At 43.2% G+C, this 22,077-nt stretch overlaps 1 protein-coding gene across 4 annotated transcripts in view; it reads right to left on the minus strand.

Annotated features, from left to right (window-relative positions):
- SHANK2 (SH3 and multiple ankyrin repeat domains 2) overlaps positions 1-22,077 on the minus strand; it is a 673,265-nt gene that overhangs the window by 378,254 nt on the left and 272,934 nt on the right. Inside the window, exon 1 of one of the 4 annotated variants that reach the window (XM_075065250.1) lies at positions 1,576-1,752. The exons of the other annotated variants lie outside the window; for them this stretch is intronic. Within the exon in view, the coding sequence (XP_074921351.1) occupies positions 1,576-1,612 (37 nt within the window). The 5' untranslated portion in view covers positions 1,613-1,752. Of the gene's footprint in view, positions 1-1,575; positions 1,753-22,077 lie in introns of those variants that run through there. 4 annotated transcript variants of the gene reach the window in all.

Below are 22,077 nucleotides of genomic sequence, written 5' to 3' on the forward strand. Positions count from 1 at the left end.
CCACTTTAGAATACTTTCTGGGACTGTTGTCTTGCCATGCTCCATGTAGTGTGTGATATGGATGTACAGTTTGTATATAGCTATGCTTGGGACCTTTAGCATACTTCTTATGAACAATGTCACTGAAGAGAAGCAGATGGTATGTAAGATCTTATGGGATAAAATAAGGTAAAATATTTTCTTTTAATAAAGATTACACAAAATAATATGGATACAATAGGTATAGGCTTGCCTATTTATAGCATTTATATATACATATCTCTCCAATTGAAGTCAATGGGAGTTTTGCATTTGGCTTCAAAGAGGACCCAGATGTGGCCCTTAGAATTATTTGTTAGTTCACAAAATGGACAGGATGGAGACTCCACACTAAACTATGAGCATTCAAATCTAAGCTCATGAAATATTAGAATCTATCTACTGAAGATTTATTGTAAAAAGTTGAAAGGTGTTTTTTGGGGGGGCAATTAATAGTTCTGCATATTGCATAGATATCACAGGATTAATTGACAGAATGGGATGAGTATTTCTGAGCACATTTACATTGACAAGTTTGAGAAGAATGAAAACTGTGCATACCACTCCAAATAAAAAACATTTATATGTTTCCTAGGTTTCATGAAAATTTTATCTTTGCCCACTGAATATTTCAAATGCAGAGGATTTTAATAATCATTTTGGAATTAACATTTGGTTTGATACCAATTTTATATTCTTAAAGAGATAGCTGCAAGTAAAATTAGTTTTTACTTTTTGAATTAAAGACTAACATTTTCTTTGTGAATGTAATAAAGGGAAAATTATCAAAACCACAATTAGGATTTTTTTAGGCACATATCTATGCAGAAAGAGTTAAAAATAACCTCTTTCATGCCCAAAATGATTAATATTCCAACCAACTGTTTTTCCCCCAGCAATCTGCAAACTGTAAGTGGGTGGATATTTTCTTAGCTGCCTCTTACATGGCAATATTTATATTATTTTCACAATAAAAAAATAACTACACTACAAAATAATGAAACAAATGTGCATGCTTTAAACTCTGTTGGACTAATTTTTATTGTTAGTTAATTTTACAGATCTTATAAATTCTTATTGCAAAGGTTGTTTGGAGAAACAAATATTATAAAATGACATGAAAAAATCTCAACGAATTCCATGCTTTTAAGTTTCAAATCAAGTAATTATTGTACCCTTATATCAAACCTAAGAATTAAATAACACTTTCCTTCCAGCTCTCAGGATTTTATACCTAACAATCCATACTTATGAGAGGGCAATTAAGGAGCTTACAGTGATAATATTCACCTAGGAAATCGCTTATACATCTTCAGATGGATTTCTTAGAAAACAGAACATTTTGTATATTTACCTAAGTTTAAAACTAAAATGAATAAGTCAGGTATCAACTAGATCTAATAATTAGTTGCCTAAATGGATGCTCTGACAGACAAGAATTTTGAAAGAAGAAATGGCAAGAACTGATTAATTATACAATAAGTAAGCAGATCACATTAAAGCTACACAAGAAAATATCAGCTCTCAAACATCAAATTTTCAGAGTTCATTGCTTACCTTCTTTCTTTGTTAAGGCATTTAACAAAGACTTCATTTTCTCTTACTTTAGCAGCAATCCCCTCATTACATAACCTTTTCTAGGAAGAAAGAGGGAAAAAACTACCCAGTTTCTATGTGTTTAAATTGCCTGCACCCTGACATAAGCAGCAGGTTTCTGGGCACCGTGTAATTGCAAGCATCGCTGGGCATGCAGTACCCAGCGTTCTGGTGACAAAGCCCACCCCACATTCTGTCTGTCAGCTGGGAACCAACTGTGCGTATACTGGAGCTGCTCAAAAAAAAAATCTTGCTATCTTTCACAGTATTAGTCATGTGAACACCACCACCACAGTCTTTCAGACGTTACTGTGCTTTTGTAATCATTGCATTTATGAACAAGCAAACACAGGGCTGAAGGAAGGAGAAGCGTCGCAGGCTAAGAGGGGATAAAATTTATATTTGGAAAGATAGGAAGGGAATCATTCATGGAAAGATACTGCATATCAGCATTTCAACAGCTAGAACTTGTGAAGGGAAAATCCTGAAAGAAATGGGAGCTATTGAATAGGTGTGCTTAGCTTTTAAACTTTTATAGCCGGAATCTCAATGTTCAGATAAATATCAAAAAGCATAGAATGTGTTTGCTTGTCTTTTGCAATGCTGTCCACAGTCAGAGTCAATTTGAGTGTGTGTGTGAATCTAACAATAAGCAAGCTTCACACCATGCCTACATTAAAAATTTAGACAAACTGCCACTAAACAGCATTTCTGAACATGACCCATATTCCAGTTTGAAAAGGATGAGATGCAAGCATCAATTATTTTCCACTCCCCCTCCATTATTGATAATTACACTGAAATAAAAGTTTTTTTTGTACAAGGGGAAAAAACATTAACATGCAACCCAACTACTTAATCGAATTCTATGCAGATGACAAATACATTCTTTAACCATTGCAGCTTTTCAAAGGTTTTATTCATGGAAAATTTCTATGGATATCAGTGAAAGTCAGTGTAAACATCCTTACAGAGGAAGAACAAACAACCAGAAAGTTGAAGATTACCTTTTTGAAAACACTACAAATAGGAAATGGGACTTAGGCATTCACAACAAAATTAATGCTTAGTTGTTGCGTAATTCCATTTTGGAAATATATATATAAATATTTTAGCAATGCAACATACGGTTTCTAAGGAGAAAGATTTACAAAGACTAACCTAAATTTAAACAGCATAAACCCGAACTGCATACTAATAATTACTCCATTGCAGTAGTCTCCGCTGATTGTTAGGATAAGATCCGCAGTTAAATGCTAGATCTTTGTGTTGTTAAGAACACTACTCCATCAACTAAAAAAAAGGGAGAGGGATCACATGGATTACTTAGTTGGATTTTACTTCCATATGCCTGTTATACCATCTATAAAATAACTCACAATGTAAAGAAAAGTAGTTATTTATTCTTGATAATTAACGGTTTACAATTCATTTAAAATTTCAGTGTTTACGTAGCTATTATTGTTAATGAAAAAATACTCTTACAAAGTGATATAATTACAGATTTAAAAAAAATCTGTAAAGATAAAAATTCAGCCCACTAATTTAAAACAAAATACTCAATAGGTGAAAAATATACAAAGGAAATGGGGGCAAGAGTATATATAAAGTTAAATGAATGGATTTGACACTGGTTCACAGATTTGCATAGAAAACCTGTGGGCACAGGAATGGTCTTTTTGACTATCTAAACCATGTATAGCCTTGTGTAGAATAAGTTTGGACTCTTATTCATAAACTTATAAATATATACATTTTATTAGACCCTCACGGTGAGAATCAAAACAGCTTACAGAATAAGAACTGCCACATCAGAACTTGACATTGCCACTGATATGAATGCATCAGCTTCTGCGCATTAGAAAGTTATTCCTGCTGTTTCAACTTAATCTCACTGATTACCTTTTAGAGTTGGGATTTGGAAAGAGACTACAATTATCAATGCTACTTTGAATTTCTATAATGCCTTCCAACCAAGCCAATAGCTTCCCAAGCATTAATAAATTTAGCAACAATAACTCTGTGTATTATCCCCATTTTGCAGATGAGCAAAAGGAGATAGAAGTAGATTCTGTGCTGCATTTGCTGAGATGCACAGCAAAGAAGGTGTAGTCAAGGGAAGACATTTGTGACATGTGGATCCTGGGCTACTGTAGGGGCCAAGATGGCCCCTAGCATAAATTAGATCAGCTCCAAGAGCATCTCTAACCTGAAGATCAGCTCCATCAACTCCATTAACTTGAAGCAGCTTCCTCAGAGCTTCTTATTGGTTGTCCCACAGGGGCTATGAGAGAGGGTAGACAGTCAATCCTACATTGCTCCTGGGCTAGGGAAAATGCTTCCCAGGCTTGTTGTGGCTATTTTATGCAGCATATAAAGCCTAGGCCCAGAATGAGCTTCAGATAGCTTAAGAGAACTGCCCAAAGTCAAACAGGAAATGAATGGAACCAAGGTCTCCTGTTGTCCAGTTCCATGCCTTAATCACAACACTAGCTAAAGAAAAAAAATGTAAAGGTTAAACAGCCTTTACCAATATCATGGATTCTCAGACTTGCTCATCTGTCTCTAGGAAGGGAAAGGTAATAGACTAAAAAACCAAACCAAAACAAAAAAACACACACACACACACAAATAGGACCCTTCAGAAACTCTGAATTCCAAATTCCTATTTCTGATATGGGGGTTAGCTACAAAACTTGGGGACCCATTTGCAGCATGAGGACCTTAACTGTCCTCTGTTCAATCCAGCCTTAGTCTATCACTGCTCAAGAGATCCTATCAGATTTACAGCCAAATTTTGATATTTTAAACTGAACTACCAATGTACTTTGGGCTTGAGATCATCTTTTTCCCCACTAAGTGATTACTGTGACTAGCACAATGGGGTCTACATCCCTGACTGGGCCTCTAGTTACTACCACAAAACACATACAAATAAATAATGTGTGTTACCAAGAATGCAAAGTATGGCATAATTATGTAACTAAAATTAGTTGATGGAGTGAAATGCTACAGGTATAAACCACACAAAAATTTAAGATATATTCTCCTGGTTCTCACACACAAAAATTAACTAGTTTAAAAAAAAAAATCTTCAATTCAAATAAAAGTCTTCGATCTCTGCCACACAGGGGTGCCAGGCATCTGGTTTTCGACCAGAACTCCGGGTCAAAAAGGGATTCTGGTGGCTCTAGTCAGCCCTGCTGACGGGACCACTAAAAGTCCGATCGGCAGCACAGTGGGACTAAGGCAGGCTCCCTGCCTCCACGTGGATCCCAGAACCGGTGGCATGTCCCCCCTTCCGATTCCCAGGCTCAGGGGCAGCCAGGGACCTCCACGCACTGCCCCCGCCCTGAGCTCTGGATCCTCAGCTCCTATTGGCTGGGAACCGCGGCCAATGGGAGCTGCAGTGATGGCACCTGTGGATGGGACAGCGCACAGAGCCGCCTGTCCATGCCTCCACCGGGGAGCCAGAGGGAAATGATGGCCACTTCCAGGAACCGCCTGAGGTAAGCGCCACCCGGAACCTGCACCCTGCACCCCCTCCCAAGCCCCAACCCTCTGCCCCAGCCCTGAGCCCCCTCCAACACCCAAACTCCCTCCCAGAGCCCACGCTCTGCACCCCAAAACTCTACCCCAGCCCTGATCCCCATCTCACACCCAAACTCCCTCCCAGAGCCTGCATCCCACATCCCTTGCTGAAACCCAACCCCCTACCCCAGCCCTGAGCCCCTCCTATAATCCAAAACCCTCAGATCCAGCCCAGAGTCCCCTCTGCATCCCAAACCCATGCCCCAGCCAAGAGCTTCCTCCCACACTCTGAACCCCTAATTTATGGACCCACCCCAAAGCCCACATGCCCAGCCAGAGCCCTCACCCCCTCCTACACTGAAACCTCCTGCCCCAGCCCTGTGTGAAAATGAGTAAGTGAGCGAGGGTGGGGGAGAGCGAGCAATGGAGTAAAATAGGAGGAAGTGAGGGGGTGGGGCCTGGGCCTTACAGAAGGGGTGGTGCAAAAGGCTGTTCAGTTTTCTGCAATCAAAAAGTTGGCCACACTACTACCACACTAAGAAGACAGCAAAAGTTACAGAATATCCTGCACTTCATCTGGATAATATATCTAACATAGCCACAATAGTGAAGAAGTTACTAACCATGTGCAATAAAAATGGTTCTTCAAGATGTGTGGCCCTATGGGTGCTCCACTGTAGGTGCGCTTGCATCCTGGCACTGCTGATCAGAGAACTTTGGTAGTACTGTCCATTAGGCCCACACATGTGCTGTCTCTCCTCCTGCCTCGCCACAAGGAGAACCAGTGCACATGGGATACCTCCCTCAGTCCCTTCTCTACCGCAGAGCCATAAACAAAAACTCCATAGGGGGAGGGTGGATAGTGGAGCATTCATTGGGACACACATCTCGAACCATCGTTACTGCACAACATGAGTAACTTCCTTGTGTAATGTCCCTATGGGCACTCCACTGTAGTGACTCCCAAGCAGTAACCCCACAGGAGGGCTGGGGCTTCAAAGTCGAGTCAGTTACAGATGACAATACTGTGGAGCTATATGGCGTCAGAGGTGGAGTTCCCAGTAATCGCATAATGTTCTGCGAAGGTATGGACTGATACTCAAATTGTTGCTCTACAGAGTTCTGAAATAGGGACATTCTTGAGGAAGGTGACAGATGAGGAGATTGACCTAGTGGAGTGCATGCAAATATCATCTGGAGGTGTCATGTTGTGAACCTGAAAACATTGTTTAATGCAGTTTGAGACCCATCTGGACTGTCTCTGGGCGGATATTGCTGAGCCCTTAGATCTCTCCATAGTAGATGGGAAAACTCTAAAAGCTTTTGTTCTATCCAGGTAAAAGGCCAGGATTTTCCTAAAGTCTAGCGCAGGGGTAGGCAAACTATGGCACAGGTGCCAAAGGCGGCATGCAAGCTGATTTTCAGTGGCACTCACACTGCCAGGGTCCTGGCCACTGGTTCCGGGAGCTCCGCTGCTGGCCTGGGGTATCGGCAGTGGGCTCCCTGCCAGCTGGGGTTCCGTCCACCAGCGCCGCTCAGCCCGCTGCCAGCCCTGGGTCCCAGCCACCCATCCAGGGGGCTCTGATGCCAGCCCGAGGTCCCGGCCACCAGCTGGGGGCTCTGCAGCCACCCCTGGCTGTAGCCCACTGGCCCCAGCTTGGGGCAGTGAGGGGTGCAGACAGGGACAAGAAAGGGCACAGCTCAGCACCCCCACTTTAAAAATTGTTCCAGAGCCACTGTACTGGGATATTTTTAAATCCTGATTTGCTGCTTACATCACTATTATGCCATGTGGAACAGCACATTGCATTTGACGCTGAGATTAGAATGAACATGCAAGAACTGGAATCAGAATTTTCCAACAGATTTCTAGCGATTTGGCCCAATGCTTTCTTTTCTAATGAAACCTGAAAAGTTCAATGAAAGCGACTTGGATTTGTCTGTATTTCAGTGGTTGGGTGTTGAAGATTTTGAAATGCAGCCCATTCAGTTCAAAAGCTCAGAATTGTGGGCATCAAAGTTTGGAGATCTGCAGAGCACACTTGAAACTACCGAGAGAGATCATAGATCATGGGGCCTCTATTCTGACCTGCTGGACATCCCTGACAGTGAAATTTAACTGTTTGAAGAAAATTGCCTTTGCAATGCTTTCAGCATTTGATCCACATACCGGTGTGAACAGGTATTTCCACACATGAAATCTGTCCTCTGTCCCTCTCAGAGCCAGTTAACAAGTGATCTCTCAGAAGCCTGTGTGCAGCTTAAAGTATCCAAATACGTGCCAGACTTTGTAAAACTCAGCAAGGAAAAGCAATCATCTTGGAGGTGAACTACAGGTGTGGTCTCAGTGTGGCCTGGTCCTGAAAGAAAAATATGTAGGGGGAATGTGCCATCAGGGTCACTATTTCCCCTATTCTCCTAGGAGAGGTGATTGCCACCAGGAAGGCCATTTTCACAGGGGGGTATGTAAGTGAGCAGGTAGCCCTGGGTTCGAAGAAGAGTCTAGTCAGCACTTTCAGCACTAGGCTTAGGTCTCATGTAGGGGTGGGATATCAGGGTTGGGGGAAAAGGTTAATTATAATCCTAAGGAATCTTTTTGTGGTTGGGTGTGATAATACTGAGTATCCCTCCACTTGTTGATGGAAGGCTGCTATAGTCACTAGGTGAACCCTGAGTGAACTTAGAGATAGTCCTGGTTTTTTTTTTAAGAGTCAACACATAGTCTATGAATTTTGGGAGAGTAGCGGATATCAGGGAAATCTGTTGGGAAATACACAACCTGGACCACTTTTGCAGGTAAGTACACCGTGTTGGGGATTTTCATTATACCTCTTCTGAGCAGGAGATTTCTATGTGCTGAAACCAAGAAGGAGCCAAGCCTTGAGGCAGAGAATCCCCAGGTTAGGATATAGAGTGCATCCTTCATTCTTTGATAGGAGGTATGGAGTAGACTGGAATGAGATCCATCCAGTGGTGAGCTGGAGCCGGTTCCCACCAGTTCGCGGGAACCGGTTGTTAAATTTAGAAGCGGTTTAGAACCGGTTGTCCCATCAGGACAACTGGTTTGAAAAGAACTTTTAAATTTAACAAAAGCTCTAGCAGCTCTCTGCCCTTCCCCCAGCCCCAGCTCCCCTCACTCCGCCTCTGCCTCCTCTTCTGAATGCTCCTCCAGCTTCTCGTCCTTCTCCCCAGCTTCACGCGAATCAGCTGTTTGCGCGGGAAGCCTGGGAGGGCTGAGAAGGAAGCAGTGGCTTCCCCCAGGTAAGCTGGGGCGGGGGCCCAAGCTGGAAGATGGGGCAGGGGTTCTGGGGTGGGGGGGCTGTCAGGAAGGGGGGAGTTGGTGTGGCAGGGGATCCAGGGGCTGTCAGGGAACAAGGGGAGTTGTATGAGGCAGGAGTCCCAGGGGGCCGTCAGGGGAGAGGGGGGNGTGGGGGGCTGTCAAGAAACGTGGGGGGTTGGATGGGGCAGGAGTCTCGGGGGGGGGCATGACCCCCTCATGGTTGTTAATATTTTGGCAGCTCATCACTGGATCAATCGGTGGTACTCTTACCTGTCACAATTCGTGACATGCCCAAGTCTGTCTCAGTCAAATGGAACCAATTGGTATGACATGTGCGCCCTCTCTTTTTAATATGACTTTTGACAGTAGAGGAAATGGAGAAAAGGCACAGAGAAGGTCCTTGTCCCACAGAAGAAGGAGCACATCGCCCAGGGAATGTTGCGCCATCCCTGCTCTGTCAGGGTTAAAATGCACATTTCTTGTTCAGGTAAGTGGCAAACTGGTCCGTGGTCAATGTACCGCACAACCTCAATAGGTCATGAAGTACTGCTGGGTTTATCTCCCATTCCAGGTTGTGTGAGAACTTGCGACTGAAACGATCCACTATCAAGTTGTGTGTGCCTGGAAGGTAGGCCGCTGATAGTGTAATGTGGCAGAAGCACCAGTTCTGTAATTTTAGTGCTTCTGCACAGAGGGAGGGCAGCCTGACTCCTCCCATCGATTTATGTGTCTTCAGAGGGAAGGTCTTCAACAGCTGTCTGCACCTTTTTAGGGAAGCCTGAAAGGTGTAATCATAACACATGTCGCATAACCACTGCCGTGGAGATGGACCAAGCCTCTGTATCAGCTGTGTTGAGGGCTCACTGGAGCATAGATTTGGCTACTATCAGCCCTTCCTGGACAGTAGCTCAGAACTGGTTACACTGTGACTCTGGGACCCAATCAATAAAGCTGTTGAATTTCGAATAGTTAACAGTCATATTTGGCTGTAAAAGCTTGATAATTTGCTATTCGAAACTGAAGTGGCGGAGGAAGAGGCCTTCCTCACAAAGAGGTCCAAGCATTTCCAATCCCTATTGTAGAAAGTGGATTGCACATGGTGCTAGCATCCATGATGATGGAGTTGGGGGGAAACACGGGAAAAAATAAATTGTGTCTCCCTAGGCAGGATGTAATATTTGTACTGGCAGGTTTACAAAGTAGATGTCACTGACCCTGGGCTTTGTCCTACAGTTTTTGTGGGATCCAGGAGAACCTCATTGATGGGGATTGCTATTTTGGAGGACAAGAAAGAGTATAAGATGTCAAGGAGTTTGAGGTGAGTGTCCTTGACTTCTGCCAGGGTTATCTGCAGTGTGTCTGCAACCCTTTTTGTTGGTTCTCACCAAAGTAACCTCTTCCTCCAATCCGCCCTCCTGTTCCTCCATAATCTCCTCCGGAGGTTCCAGTGTTCTGGATACTCCATTCAAGGGAGAATGTCTCAGAGGTTCATGGGTGAGGCTGGAAGCCCGAGAAGTATGGGGGCAATATGTCACCCAGAGGTCCCAGTATGGCCACTGGAGCAGTGGGATAGAGCCCGGTTGTGGCATCCATGGCTGGCCGTACCATGGTGGTGGATGGGCAGGCTGAAGGTATACCTGAGGAGCCTCTTGATAGTAGGCATCATAAAAAATGTAAACTTTTTTTTTTGTTTTTATTTTTGATTGAAAATAAAGAGAGAAAACTACAACTAAGACTGACTACTAGAAATGCTAAAGAAGCTAACAACTGCAACTGGACTGCTAGTAGCTCTGTCTCTAGCCAGGGATGATGAAGAAGGAACTGAGGGAGATTAGCCCTCATGTGCCGGTTAGCCTTGTGATGGGGCACGAGGAGCGACAGCATACGTCTCCGATTAGCAGTGCAGGGATGCAGGCGCACCTAGAGTGGAGCACCTCTACTCAGAGAAGAACTGGCAATATCACTTAAGATTCCTAGTCAGGAAGAAAAGATCTCTCCCAGAGACTCCATCCCAGGCTGAGTCCCACGGACATTGGCACAGGACTTTGAGGGTCTAGTCCATGCAAGATGCAGTACCAAGATGATAAATAAACCACACACAAAACCATCTCACTATATGTGTCTCAGTGCTTTGATTGGCATCTAAGACAGTTACATAGTATACAATACAGATATGCTAGGAAAGTGTTAATTTAATAAGGGTCAGTCATTGCATTTGACATATAGTAAAAGAAAAAACTTGCAGGCTACTTTAGCCAATCAGAAGGCATTATGTGTTAGATTCTTGCAGAAGCAGTCACATTTCATGATGTAGAGGTTGCTAATCAGTGTCAGATTTTAGTTCTCTTCATTTTACATTAAGGAATTCTTTTATAACTTGTATTCTAGTGTGTGAATCTACATCTTGGGATATAAAAGCCAATTATTTGGCTACACTAACCCACAGCTGTAAAAATACTTTGCAACTCTGTAGCATCTTTAATCTGGATATTTCAAAGGACTTCAAAAACAAATTAATAAAGCCCTAAAAAGTTAACTTTTTCCTGCTCTTGCACAGGTGTTATAGGGAAGGTCTAAAATACATCTGCTCAGGGATGTCTCTGTGAAGGTTAGGTTACATACACAGGTCAATGGATTAAGTTTCAGCCACAAGAGGGAGAGTTCACTCTTTACTGCCTGATCATATTAACTAACATATAGAACTGAACTGTATGTTAATTTTAAGTTCTTGTTACACTAAGGCCTGGTCTACACTACGCGTTTAAACCGATTTTAGCAGCGTTAAACCAATTTAACACTGCACCCGTCCACACAACAAGGCCCTTTACATCGATATAAAGGGCTCTTTAAATCGGTTTCTGTACTCCTCCCTGACGAGAGGAGTAGCGCTGAAATCAGTATATACCACTATCGATTTAGGCGTTAGTGTATTGTGGCCACAATCAGGCAGTTTGGCGGCCGGGCGTATCCCACAGTGACACCATATGTGACTGGCTACTGCGACAGCAAGCGAACCGGCGGGGGGCAGAATTTGGGGGCCACTGGCCAGGTAGACAGAAAGCCTAGCACTTTTGAGTTTTCATTTCCTGTTGGCCACGTGGAGCTTCTGATCAGCATGAGGTGGTGAATGGCTGCTAGTCCAGATCAAAAAGGGCGGTCGCGCGATGAACCATACGGGAGGAAGACTGGATCTATCGCTGTCTGGGAGACAAATTCTGATTCTATCAGCAGCTCCCTTAAGAAGACAAATGAGAGCATTTGCAAAAATCTGCAGCCTAGATGAGTCAGAGGCCACAGGCACAGTCTGCATGTGACAAGCATAACGGGGAAAGCCACAAAGATCAAATTGGTACGCTCATGGTGCGAGGGAGGGGGGAGGTACTGAAGGACTCCAGCTTATCCCACAGTCCCTGCAGTCTCCAGAAAGCATTTGCCATTCCTGGCTGCGTCCAATTGCCTGTAGGGTCAAAACACATATGTCCGGGGTGTTTCCGGGTATATCTCGTCCATTACACCCGGCCCCCTTCCCTCCCGTGAAGAAATGGAAAAAGAATTGTTTCTTGATTTTTTATGGTTCACCCTATGTTCTGAATGCTGCTTGGTAGATGCGTGCTGCGGCAGCTGAATTGACCAGATTTTCTCCCACTCCCTCTTCCCTTCCCCAGTGCAGACAAGTACTGTGACAAGGACCTGATAACTTCCTCATTCATCCTGTGAGCTGTCTGGCTTGGCCCTCAGGTGAGTCAGCCAGGGGGCGGGGCCTTTCTGTGTCGGTTGAATTGGCCTGGGTCTTTAAAAAAATAGAATGACTCCGACCGGTCGATTCCCGTGTACGGATGGCCCAGACGGCTGGGTAACTGTCCTCATCATACACTGGGCCGCGTTCCATCAGCGCCCCTTTTCATGTCTAAAGAAAAGATTCTGTACTACCTGGACTATCGGCTAGCAGACGGGTATGCTGGGCTCTCTCCCACCACCTTAATGTTCTCCTGCGACTATCATACGCAGTGCTGGAGGCTTGCCGTCCCCCTCATTTTATGCTTCACTAGAAACCTCAGGGTTCTTAATTCCTGCACTCTTTTCATTCCACAAGGGGGGGGACAGCTCACGGGTGGGTTGTTGTCTAGGCATCCCCTAGAATTGCCGGCAGCTATAATCTCCACCGGATCTGCACGGAGCGGCCTGTGCTCTTCTGATTCTCTGATACACTGAGCTTCTCTAGTCACTTGCCCCATATCTAGCCAGGGCTGACTTCTATTTTTAGATACAACATAAAGGCGGGATTGGCTCCGGGAGTCATTCTTTTTTCTTTGTGCCTACGGTCCGACCTCAAGCGAAGGTTAGCCAGGGCACTTCATGACAGCAGCAGACGTACAGATGACTGCATCACCGTCATCTATCACAATTACAATGCACAGCAGCGTACACAGAACGACTTGGTAACCGTCTCTGCTACCTTGCATGGCAATGCATGCTGCTCGTGTTAGCACTGCAGTACACGCCTCTTCAGCGAGCAGGCCAGTACAATACAGTGACAGTGACAAAAGGCCCAAAACAGCTCCATGGTTGTGCCCATGCTATGCATCTGCCAGTGTGGCATCCAGGGGAAAACGGGTCACTGATTGTTGAAATGACTTGTCTGTCGTTTGTTTCGACTGGAGCGAAGGAAATGGTGATGACCATTTATCCAGACAGTCACCCACGAACATTGTTTTTGCACCATCATGCATTGGGATCTCAACCCAGAATTCCAATGGGTGGGGGAGACTGCGGGAACTATAGGATAGCTAGGGGATAGCTACCCAGAGTGCAATGCTCCAGAAATCGACGCTAGCCTCGGTACATGGATGCACATCGCCGAATTATTGTGCTTTGTGTGGCCGTGTGCACTCGACTTTATACAATCTGTTTTACAAAACCGGTTTATGTAAAATCGGAATAATCCTGTAGTGTAGACATACCCTAAGTCACAGACCGTAGTGATGCTGCTGACAAATACAAAGGGAAGCCCTCAACTAAGGGGAACAAAACCAACCTATTAAAAATGGTACTACTCATTCCCGCAAATTCTAATGAGAGGAAGTGTTTACATGATGCAGATTTTCTCCCCCAAAAAATCTAGCATCAGAAAGTTTTTTTAATGATGTATTAGGATAAAGCTGTCAATAGCCTCAATACTTCAGCATCTAGATTAGGGATGAGCATGAGGACCATGCCCACAACCCCAACAACAAGAGGGCAACTCAGTGCTGCAAATGAAGCAGATGGACTCACTCAGCAACTCTAAAAATGAGGCATTAAAGCCCCGACCCCAAAAAACCTCATGCTGATATAGTTAGACACTTGGAACTATCTATAATAGCATCTTTTTATTGGCTAGCTTCTATCTGTTTCAATCACCTCATGTTGTGCTATGTTTCAAGACAAATATCTTTGAGGGGTTTGAAGAAACTGGACTTCAGAATAATGACATATAAAAGCTTGAAATCATGGACAGGGCAGGATTTTCTAATACATTTTTAGCAACTATTTGCCAAAGTATTGAGCTCCAGACTTGTGAATAGCTGCAACTCTGTCTACTGCAGTAAAATCAGATAATATTAATGTAAAGCTGGAGATATACAGTGGTTACAACATGCAACAGAAGAAAAACAGCATCCCTGCTCCAGTGAGTAGCAGAGTGGCATATGGAGCAGGAAATGTAGGAAGAAACTAGGTCAGAGGTGCACACAGTGGCAAAATTGTGGAAAGTTAAGATATGAAGAAGAAACTTGCTCTAAATGTGAAGAAAGAGTAAAAGCCAAGAAGGAGGAAATCTAGCCAGTAAAGAGAGAGGAAAACCATCTTGGAAGCAGTAATTTGCAAAGAGAGAAATGACATAGGAGAAGGCTATGACAGTCAATAAAAACTAAGAGCATGAATGAGATCTAGCAGTGATGTCAGTAAGAAGAAAAAAAGTATATTTGGATGCTGTTATACACGATATGCTTTTATTTTACCATGTATCCATAATATAAATATTAGAAGCAGTATAGGAGGTGTATTAAATGGACAAACTTTCCAATTTTACTTACAAACTACTACTATTTGGCTACTCCCCTCCCTTCAAACAAAGCATGTAACAGGGATGGAGGAACCTCAGGAAGCCAGCTGAGCTGGTTTTCCAGCAGCTTCGTAGCACTGAACCACCTTGACAAGCAGCCACATTTGTGATCAGAATCTAGCCCCTAATTTCTTTAACCTACTTCTTGGTTACAAGTAACATCAAAGTTTACCCCAACTGAACAAATTTAGAAGAAATAAATGTTTCTCTATTTTCAATTTGTGCATTTGGCAGTGCTTTGTATACAGTCAGTTTCCGTGTCTCCCCTGCATAGCCAGTTTCCCTTGCTTTGTGTTGGCCTTTCACACAGCAAGAGCAAGATTATGTTGCTCAGAGTTTATTCTGCTACTTGATTTCACAACATACTGCTTCCATCTAACTGTGAACCTGGATAGTAAATAGTAGGACAAAGCATCTGCACTTCCAAAATGTTGGTGGATAATATTGATTTTATTTAGAAAAACAACACCATTTCTACAGATGCAAACTGTATGTGGCACTCAATGGGAGAATCACTAGTTTCCAGTAGGAAGCAGAACCTATGTAACTGGTTAATTTGGCCAACTGGCTCACCATGGTCATGCATATATATTATACCAGAATCGTTTACTATACAAATGCAATTATGTTTTAGATCCTTTAAAAAAGGAATACTTGTTTACACTATCTTAGGTGCAGTTCTATTTCCACCATGTCATCATTCACACCTGTGCAAAGTGGGTGTCAAATGCTACCACTCTGATTTGGTAACATTGTAACTCCAACTTTGCACAAGTGCAAATGACAACATAGGCTCCAAGGAAAAGAAGAATCTGACCTATTATGTATGCAGCTTTCACACACTTTGCATCTCATTTTCTTCACACAAACATGGTGCTACTCCTAATCTATAGCAGGACAAAAGAGAAGAATCAGAGTCATTACCATACAGGCCATGTAGGACCATGAGTTGGTATAAGGCAACAAGTCAAATGGGGCAGAACAAAAATAAATACTTGTCTGAAAGAAAGTAAGAAACCCCTCTTTCAGGCACAGCTCCCTCCCTTTCATTTCTCTGGTCCTAGTGTTCTCCACTGCCATTCTCCAGTCCCACTCCGCTTTTCCTTCTTGACTACAGCACAGTCTCTCTGCTATCACTTCCAGCAGATTTTGTCTTGAATAGCTGTTTAAAATTTAGCTCCCTCTGAGCAGACTAGCTACTAACTCAAGTCAGTACATTCAGTCGCTCAGCCTGGAGATCTAGTATCTCAGTTTTGTTTTCCAGTGAATGAGATAGGTTACCCCACCACCTTCTCACTGACTTATGTGCACTGAGGAGAAAAGCAAGGGTCTTAAAGAAAACACCCTGGCTCTTTCTTCAAATTGTCTTTGGTTGAGACCAGGAACAGTGAAGGAAAAACAAAGGAGAAAACACAACAACCCACGAGTGGATGGCTCATGAATGGAGGATTAATGTGTGGCTCTGGGTACCTGCAGTGAACTGACCATGGGTGGATGGAAGGGGAAATACAAGAACAAATAATATAGTCTCTGTGGGGAAAGAAAACTAGGGTCAAAATAACGGGGGAAAATATATTGGTAGCATGAAGTATGAATGAGAAAAGACAGAAGGGGGAAATTGATGGGGGATTGTGGAAAAGGGAAGAAAAGACTGAGGAGAACTCAAACACAGAAAAATGAATAAAAGAAGGGAGAACAAATCAGCCATCTCCTGAGCCCCTCTAACGGCATGAGGTCATTTTGTAGGGCCCCTGGCTCAGTCTCCTCACTTTTCAGGAACCTCTGATTATCAAAACAAACTCTTCTCAAATTCAGCAACCCCTCACCTTGAGGATAGATTCATTTACATAACAAAATATACAGAACAAAAAGTTCTCAAATCTATGCTCTCAGTCTTCCCGCTGCCTTTCCCCAGAAAACTCAGGATTCCCTGCTACCGCTACTCACCCTCAGCAGACTCCATAAACAAGTAGTGTTTATCTCTCCCTTCTCATCCCTGCTGCTCTTTACAGGAGAACAAGCTCCTCCTTATTCAGCTGGTTCTGCTAATTAAACCTCATACCTCATTCCAGCTGAGGCAGCCAGGGCTAACTGTACAAGGCTGGCCAGCTCCAGGTCTCCAGCTTTTAAAGGGGCAAGTCACCCTGTCATAAAACCCTTCAGGAAAAAAGTTTGAACAGAAAAAGAAAAAAACCTAAACCGACAGATATAGTCAAAAAAGAAAAATAAGAGGAATGAAAAGAAATTAAAAGTGTATTAGGGAGAGTTCTTAAAAGTTATCACAATGGAAATTTTAAAAGCAAAGTGTTACATTAAATCAGTAATGAAAGTAAATGGGATAGACTGGACAAGGGAGAGGAAGGGAGCACATGCTGCAGCTCACCTAGGGCAGAAAAATGCCCTAGGCCCTTTCACACACACACCTCTAGCAATGGTCATACAAGCTAACTGACTTCCATCAAGAGAAGTTTCACTGTGAAATGTCAGAGGAAACAAAACAAGTGTGTTATATATATTCTGTATTAATTACCTCATGTTGCACAATGGTATCTACTTCAAAAATAATATTAATGGGTAGGGAAGAACAAATCCCATAACTGACATATCTCCATGCTCATATCTAGGCCCGAAAGGTATTTTTGGACAGAAAAGTGACCCTAGTACAATGACCCCATCTCACTCAACCTCTGCTTCCCATGCTTTCTGCTTTCTAATGACACGTGACCAATAGCTCTACAAAGTCAACAGTGATGGAAAAGGGAGGGAGGGTAGATTCTATTCTGGTTCATGTATCAACACAATTGTGAACTAAATTTAAAGAGAGGATTAAATTCTCGGTTACACCTCTGCAGTCTATCTGAAGACAATGAGTTTAACTACTGGAGACAGAATTTAAAGAAAGCAGGGTTACAGAGGTGTAACAGGGAATATCCTTGGCTCACAGAATTCCTTATTGGTAAGGCTGCATCAGGAAGAAAGACACCAACAGGACTCTCTGACCCCAGCCCCTGTTAGCAGGGCTGGTAGACAAAAAAAATATTATTTCAATTGCAGATTAAACATCTTTGATATGGAGTCACTGCCAGGCAAAAGCATGTAATCCCACAATGTTATTTTTTCACTTCAGTACACGTGCTCCTTAAGAATGATTACGTAAATTAATCATTCGTATCCCTTCCTTACCAAAGCAACCAGTAAAGGGCCTCATTTTCAAACCCTACGTAAGTGTACATTTTGCATGTGCAATCATATGGACCCACTTCCTAATGTACTAACATATCTAAATTCCTGATAGAGAGAAACAAAGCTTCTGTCCCTTTCAAATCTCTTATGGATGTCTATTTGCCTAGCAGTATATGCAAATGAGCTGTTTGCATGGGAACTTCCAGTGGTGAGCGTGCAGAGTAGGCACAAATCAATGTCTACCTAGGGCTGAAAATCAAGCCCTATAATTAAAGCTGATAAAAAATTGTTGGTGCCATCAGTACTAGGACACTCCTGCCAGATGGTTGGAAGTGAGACAGCTCCTGGGACAGTGCTGTAGACTGCTCCTTCAGAGTAAGGACATCCCTCAGGAGGGCCAGGCCAGAAAGAAGCAGTGACTGTGGCTAAGGAAGCAATATATCCTCGCATGTTATATAAGACTTGGTACACGCTGCGGTCCGAGGGGTTCCCACAGTTAAGTTCTGACAGATCCTGTACTTGTGCAGTGACCAGATGGTCTTCAGATAGACAAGGCAATACTGATGATGAGTCCAGACCAGCACTCATAGACGGAACCAGTGAATCTCTCTCCTTACACTTCAATAAGAGGTGACTGATGGAACCAGTCACTCATCCTTTTTACTCATCTTGCCCTCCATTCTGGGGGTCTTTATCAAAGCTGGTTCCTTAGGTTCCATACACGATGTCTCACCTGACCTGGACAGGTTTGAGGAGCAAGTGCATTTCTTATCGATAGTCCTCAGTCGGGATCTGTTCTTCTGCCCATGAAAGCACCCTCCACTCTCATGGGAAGCCCTGGAAGCACAGCCCTTGGGCTTAGACTTTGAGGGCTCCACTCCAAGGCACATACTTGGAGGGGCACCGCTGGTCAGTTGAGGCTGATGTACAGGTGGTTTTCCTGGACCAGACTGGTGTTTCCATAGGCAAAGCTCCTGGGCTTCTTGAGTCAGGGAGGGACACTTCAGAGATATGTGCCTCACCCAGGTAGTACAGGCAGTGTTGATGTTCGTTACTGATGAAGAAGGATCAAGGGCAGGAGATGAAATTCTTGAATCCGGGAATCTGGGCATAGTCCCAGAGCTGGGGAGGGGTTCCCCAAATGAGGGAAAGAAACACTGTATACTATAATAAAAACGTTAACTACTAACTAAAAATTTACTAATATAGCTACTTACAAATGTTTTCTTCATAAATTATAAAACCATGGTGGGTAGAGGTCTCCTCTCCCCATGACCAGAGCCCTGAGCCCCCCTGCCCAGAGGAGCCCCAAGCCCCTCCTGCACCCCCTGTGGGCTGGAGCCCTGAGCCCCCCCAGATGACCCCCTCCCTGCCCCCAATTCCTGAAGGAGCCCCCTGCAGCAAAGGAGCCCCGAGATGGCCAGAGCTGCCCCAACTGCACTGTGCCTCCTTCCTGAGACCCTAAGCCACCCTGTAGGAAAAGCTCTTGTCTCTTCTCAAAGAACCTGAGCTTTTGAGATGTACCATGTAGGTTTCAGGGCGGCTAAGGAGATGGCATGTGCTGGAGTTCAGAGAGATTACTAATGAACCCAGGAAGCTGATTAGTACATACCACCTCCTCAGCCACCCCGGAGCCTGCATGGTGCATAATAATAAGTAAAAACTTCCCCACGGAATCCACCAAAACCCACAACTAGGCATCTGGTGGCAGCAGCTTAGTCGCCCCATGTCTATTATACCTGCCCCCTATGTATGGAACAAAAGTGAAGGAGAACACAATTCTGACTCAGGCCATGTGGCAGTAAGAAGGAACTGGAGAGGCATCAGCTGGCACTGCCTCTTATACTCTTGGTTGGGAGCACAAGCCACTGTGAATGTTCGGGCCAATGGACACTGCTTTGAAGAATTTCTGGACTTGGGTACATGGTGCGCACATGTACCAACATGTGGAAAACACAAAGGGACCATCACTTGAAGAAGAATCTGCTGTTCCCTCCTAGTTTTCAGCCAAGAGAAAGGAAACTCAAAGGGCACATCAGCAAGCAGGATTTTTTTTAAAGCAAAAGGTTAGGCTCCTTAGTACCTCACCGTTCTTCCCGATACTAAGACATTTGGTATTAAAAAGAACCTGAGACTTTGCTGCCTTTGTTGTTGCTTAAAATAACAGTATTTTAAATTATATTAGTAGGCTACATTTCTCCATCTCAAAAATAACTGTTAATGAGTCATACTTTTATAAATAACAGGGGATTAAAAAAGGAATCTTGCAGCATTAACATGGGGTTATCTTTGTACAAATATGTAGGTGTTTGTAGTATTTGTAATGTTCTCAACAGTCAATTCCATTGAGAGAGGAAGGCTTGCTAACTAAGATTTGTATGGTAGATTAATAATTGAAGCAATATTAGCAACACTATGCCTAGCTCTAGTATAAGGCACTGTAATTTGCATTTCACAATATTCCAGAATGTTCCCCGTGCTATCAGATAGAGTGCTGAGCAGATACAGGAAAGGATTTTTTTTTAAAGTTAGCCTGACTTTCAATTTGACCTGCCAAGCCTCTGGCTGAAGATGTTGCATTTACAACAGCAGTTGGAAGATTATTTTATGAATAAGAGCATGAAAAAAGATTCTGCTGTTTACATCATTTTAGTAAGTAAGAGTAGGTAAAAGATCAATTAGCAATTAGTAGAATAAAGTAGACCCATGCATTAAACCCAATAACTGATTTTGTATACACATCATTTTGGAAGTATTACCACTTACTTTACTTTTACATTTTCCTAGCAGTGATGGAGACATTTAGCCGCATGATTTCCATTAATTCAATGGAAAATGTATGGCTAAAATTCAATGCACTACTGTGAAAATGGAAGTGTTAGAAATCTTATTTGCCAGTCATACCCCAAAACATCATGGGTTCTGGAATAAAAAAATTGAACTTCCATGTTCTAATTGCACAAAATCTGTTCACCAGACTTAGTCTTGTGCATACAGGACTACACTGAAGCTTAGAGACTGGAAATGCATGCCCAAGTAAAAGAAGCGGAGATCACATAGGAGAGAAATTGCATTAATAAGTAAAAGTTACACGTTCTTCCCCATTAAATCATCTCATTTCTTTTCTTCTAAGAAAAATCTAGATGTACATGTAGATGGATAGTATTATATCGTGCAGTTGGATTGGTAATCACATCCTAATGCTAATAGTTTTTATTCACACAATCTCACTGCAGTAAGGATGATGACACGTGATTTGGCACTATACATCTAGGACCCATTTACAGGCACATCTCCAAGTGAAGTCAGTGAGTTGAGCCTGTCTATTTAAGGGCAGAACCCCAGAGGTAACAGAGCCATAAGCAATAAACAGCACAGCTTTATAAACACCACAGTTTGTAAGACAAATTATTGCTTTTTTAATGATGTTACAAAATGAGTCAATATAGATAAAGCAGATGAGGTATCATGAAATCTGCATTTCAGATTATGTATTGCATTTGAAAATCTCAATTGAAAACTGAGTTCCAACTGGTTTTTCTATTCATTTAGGTGTGTATAGAAAAGTAAAGCAAAAGAGAGGACTCCGTCCTTGGCTGTACCCAGTAGCCACTGAGGGCAGTTTAGTGGGAAAATCACAAGATCCATTTGTTGGTCCCCAATCCTGAACTGGCAGTGGCTGGTTTAGGCTTCAGCATACTTTAGAATAGCTAGCGAGCTTCTCTAAACGCAACTGTCCACAGCCCCCAAGGCACTTTCTACCTACCAGGGACAGCTGGAGCTCAGTGGTATATTGGCCACATGGACTCTCCTCAAAACACCTGTGGCATGTCTCCAGGAAGGGGATTGCATAAGGGTTAGTTATGCATGTGTGGGCCAAGAGATGGAATATAGTTTAGAATTTATCCCCCAGTGGACCAAAAACTGGCTGCAGGGTTGTAAAACAGAGAATGTTTACACAGCAATGCATTGAGTTGTGGAAGTCTTGTTTAATGAAGTATTAGAGAGATTGGTCTTCTGTCATGACTGATTTAACATCCTCATTCTTATCTGAAAGAGGGAGCGAACAGCACAGTAATGAAATTTACAGATGCTCCTGAATCACACAATCGCCTGCAGCAGGGACCATGCAAGCACCTAGCATATCATGGGAGCTACCCAAAGCACATAATAAAATACAGAGGATATACAAACACCAGTGAAAACTGGGAAATAATACAAAGGACAAAAGAGGGATTAGAGGTATGGGCGTAAAATACAGAGAAATTAAGGGTGAACGTATGCAAGTTAATAAATCTGGGAACTATCTGAAACACTGATATGCTAAAGAGACCCCTGCTGTGGAATATTGCTAAAAGATATTCAG

The sequence above is a fragment of the Chelonoidis abingdonii genome, chromosome 4 (assembly GCF_003597395.2).
Source record: "Chelonoidis abingdonii isolate Lonesome George chromosome 4, CheloAbing_2.0, whole genome shotgun sequence".
Lineage (NCBI taxonomy): Eukaryota > Metazoa > Chordata > Testudines > Testudinidae > Chelonoidis > Chelonoidis abingdonii.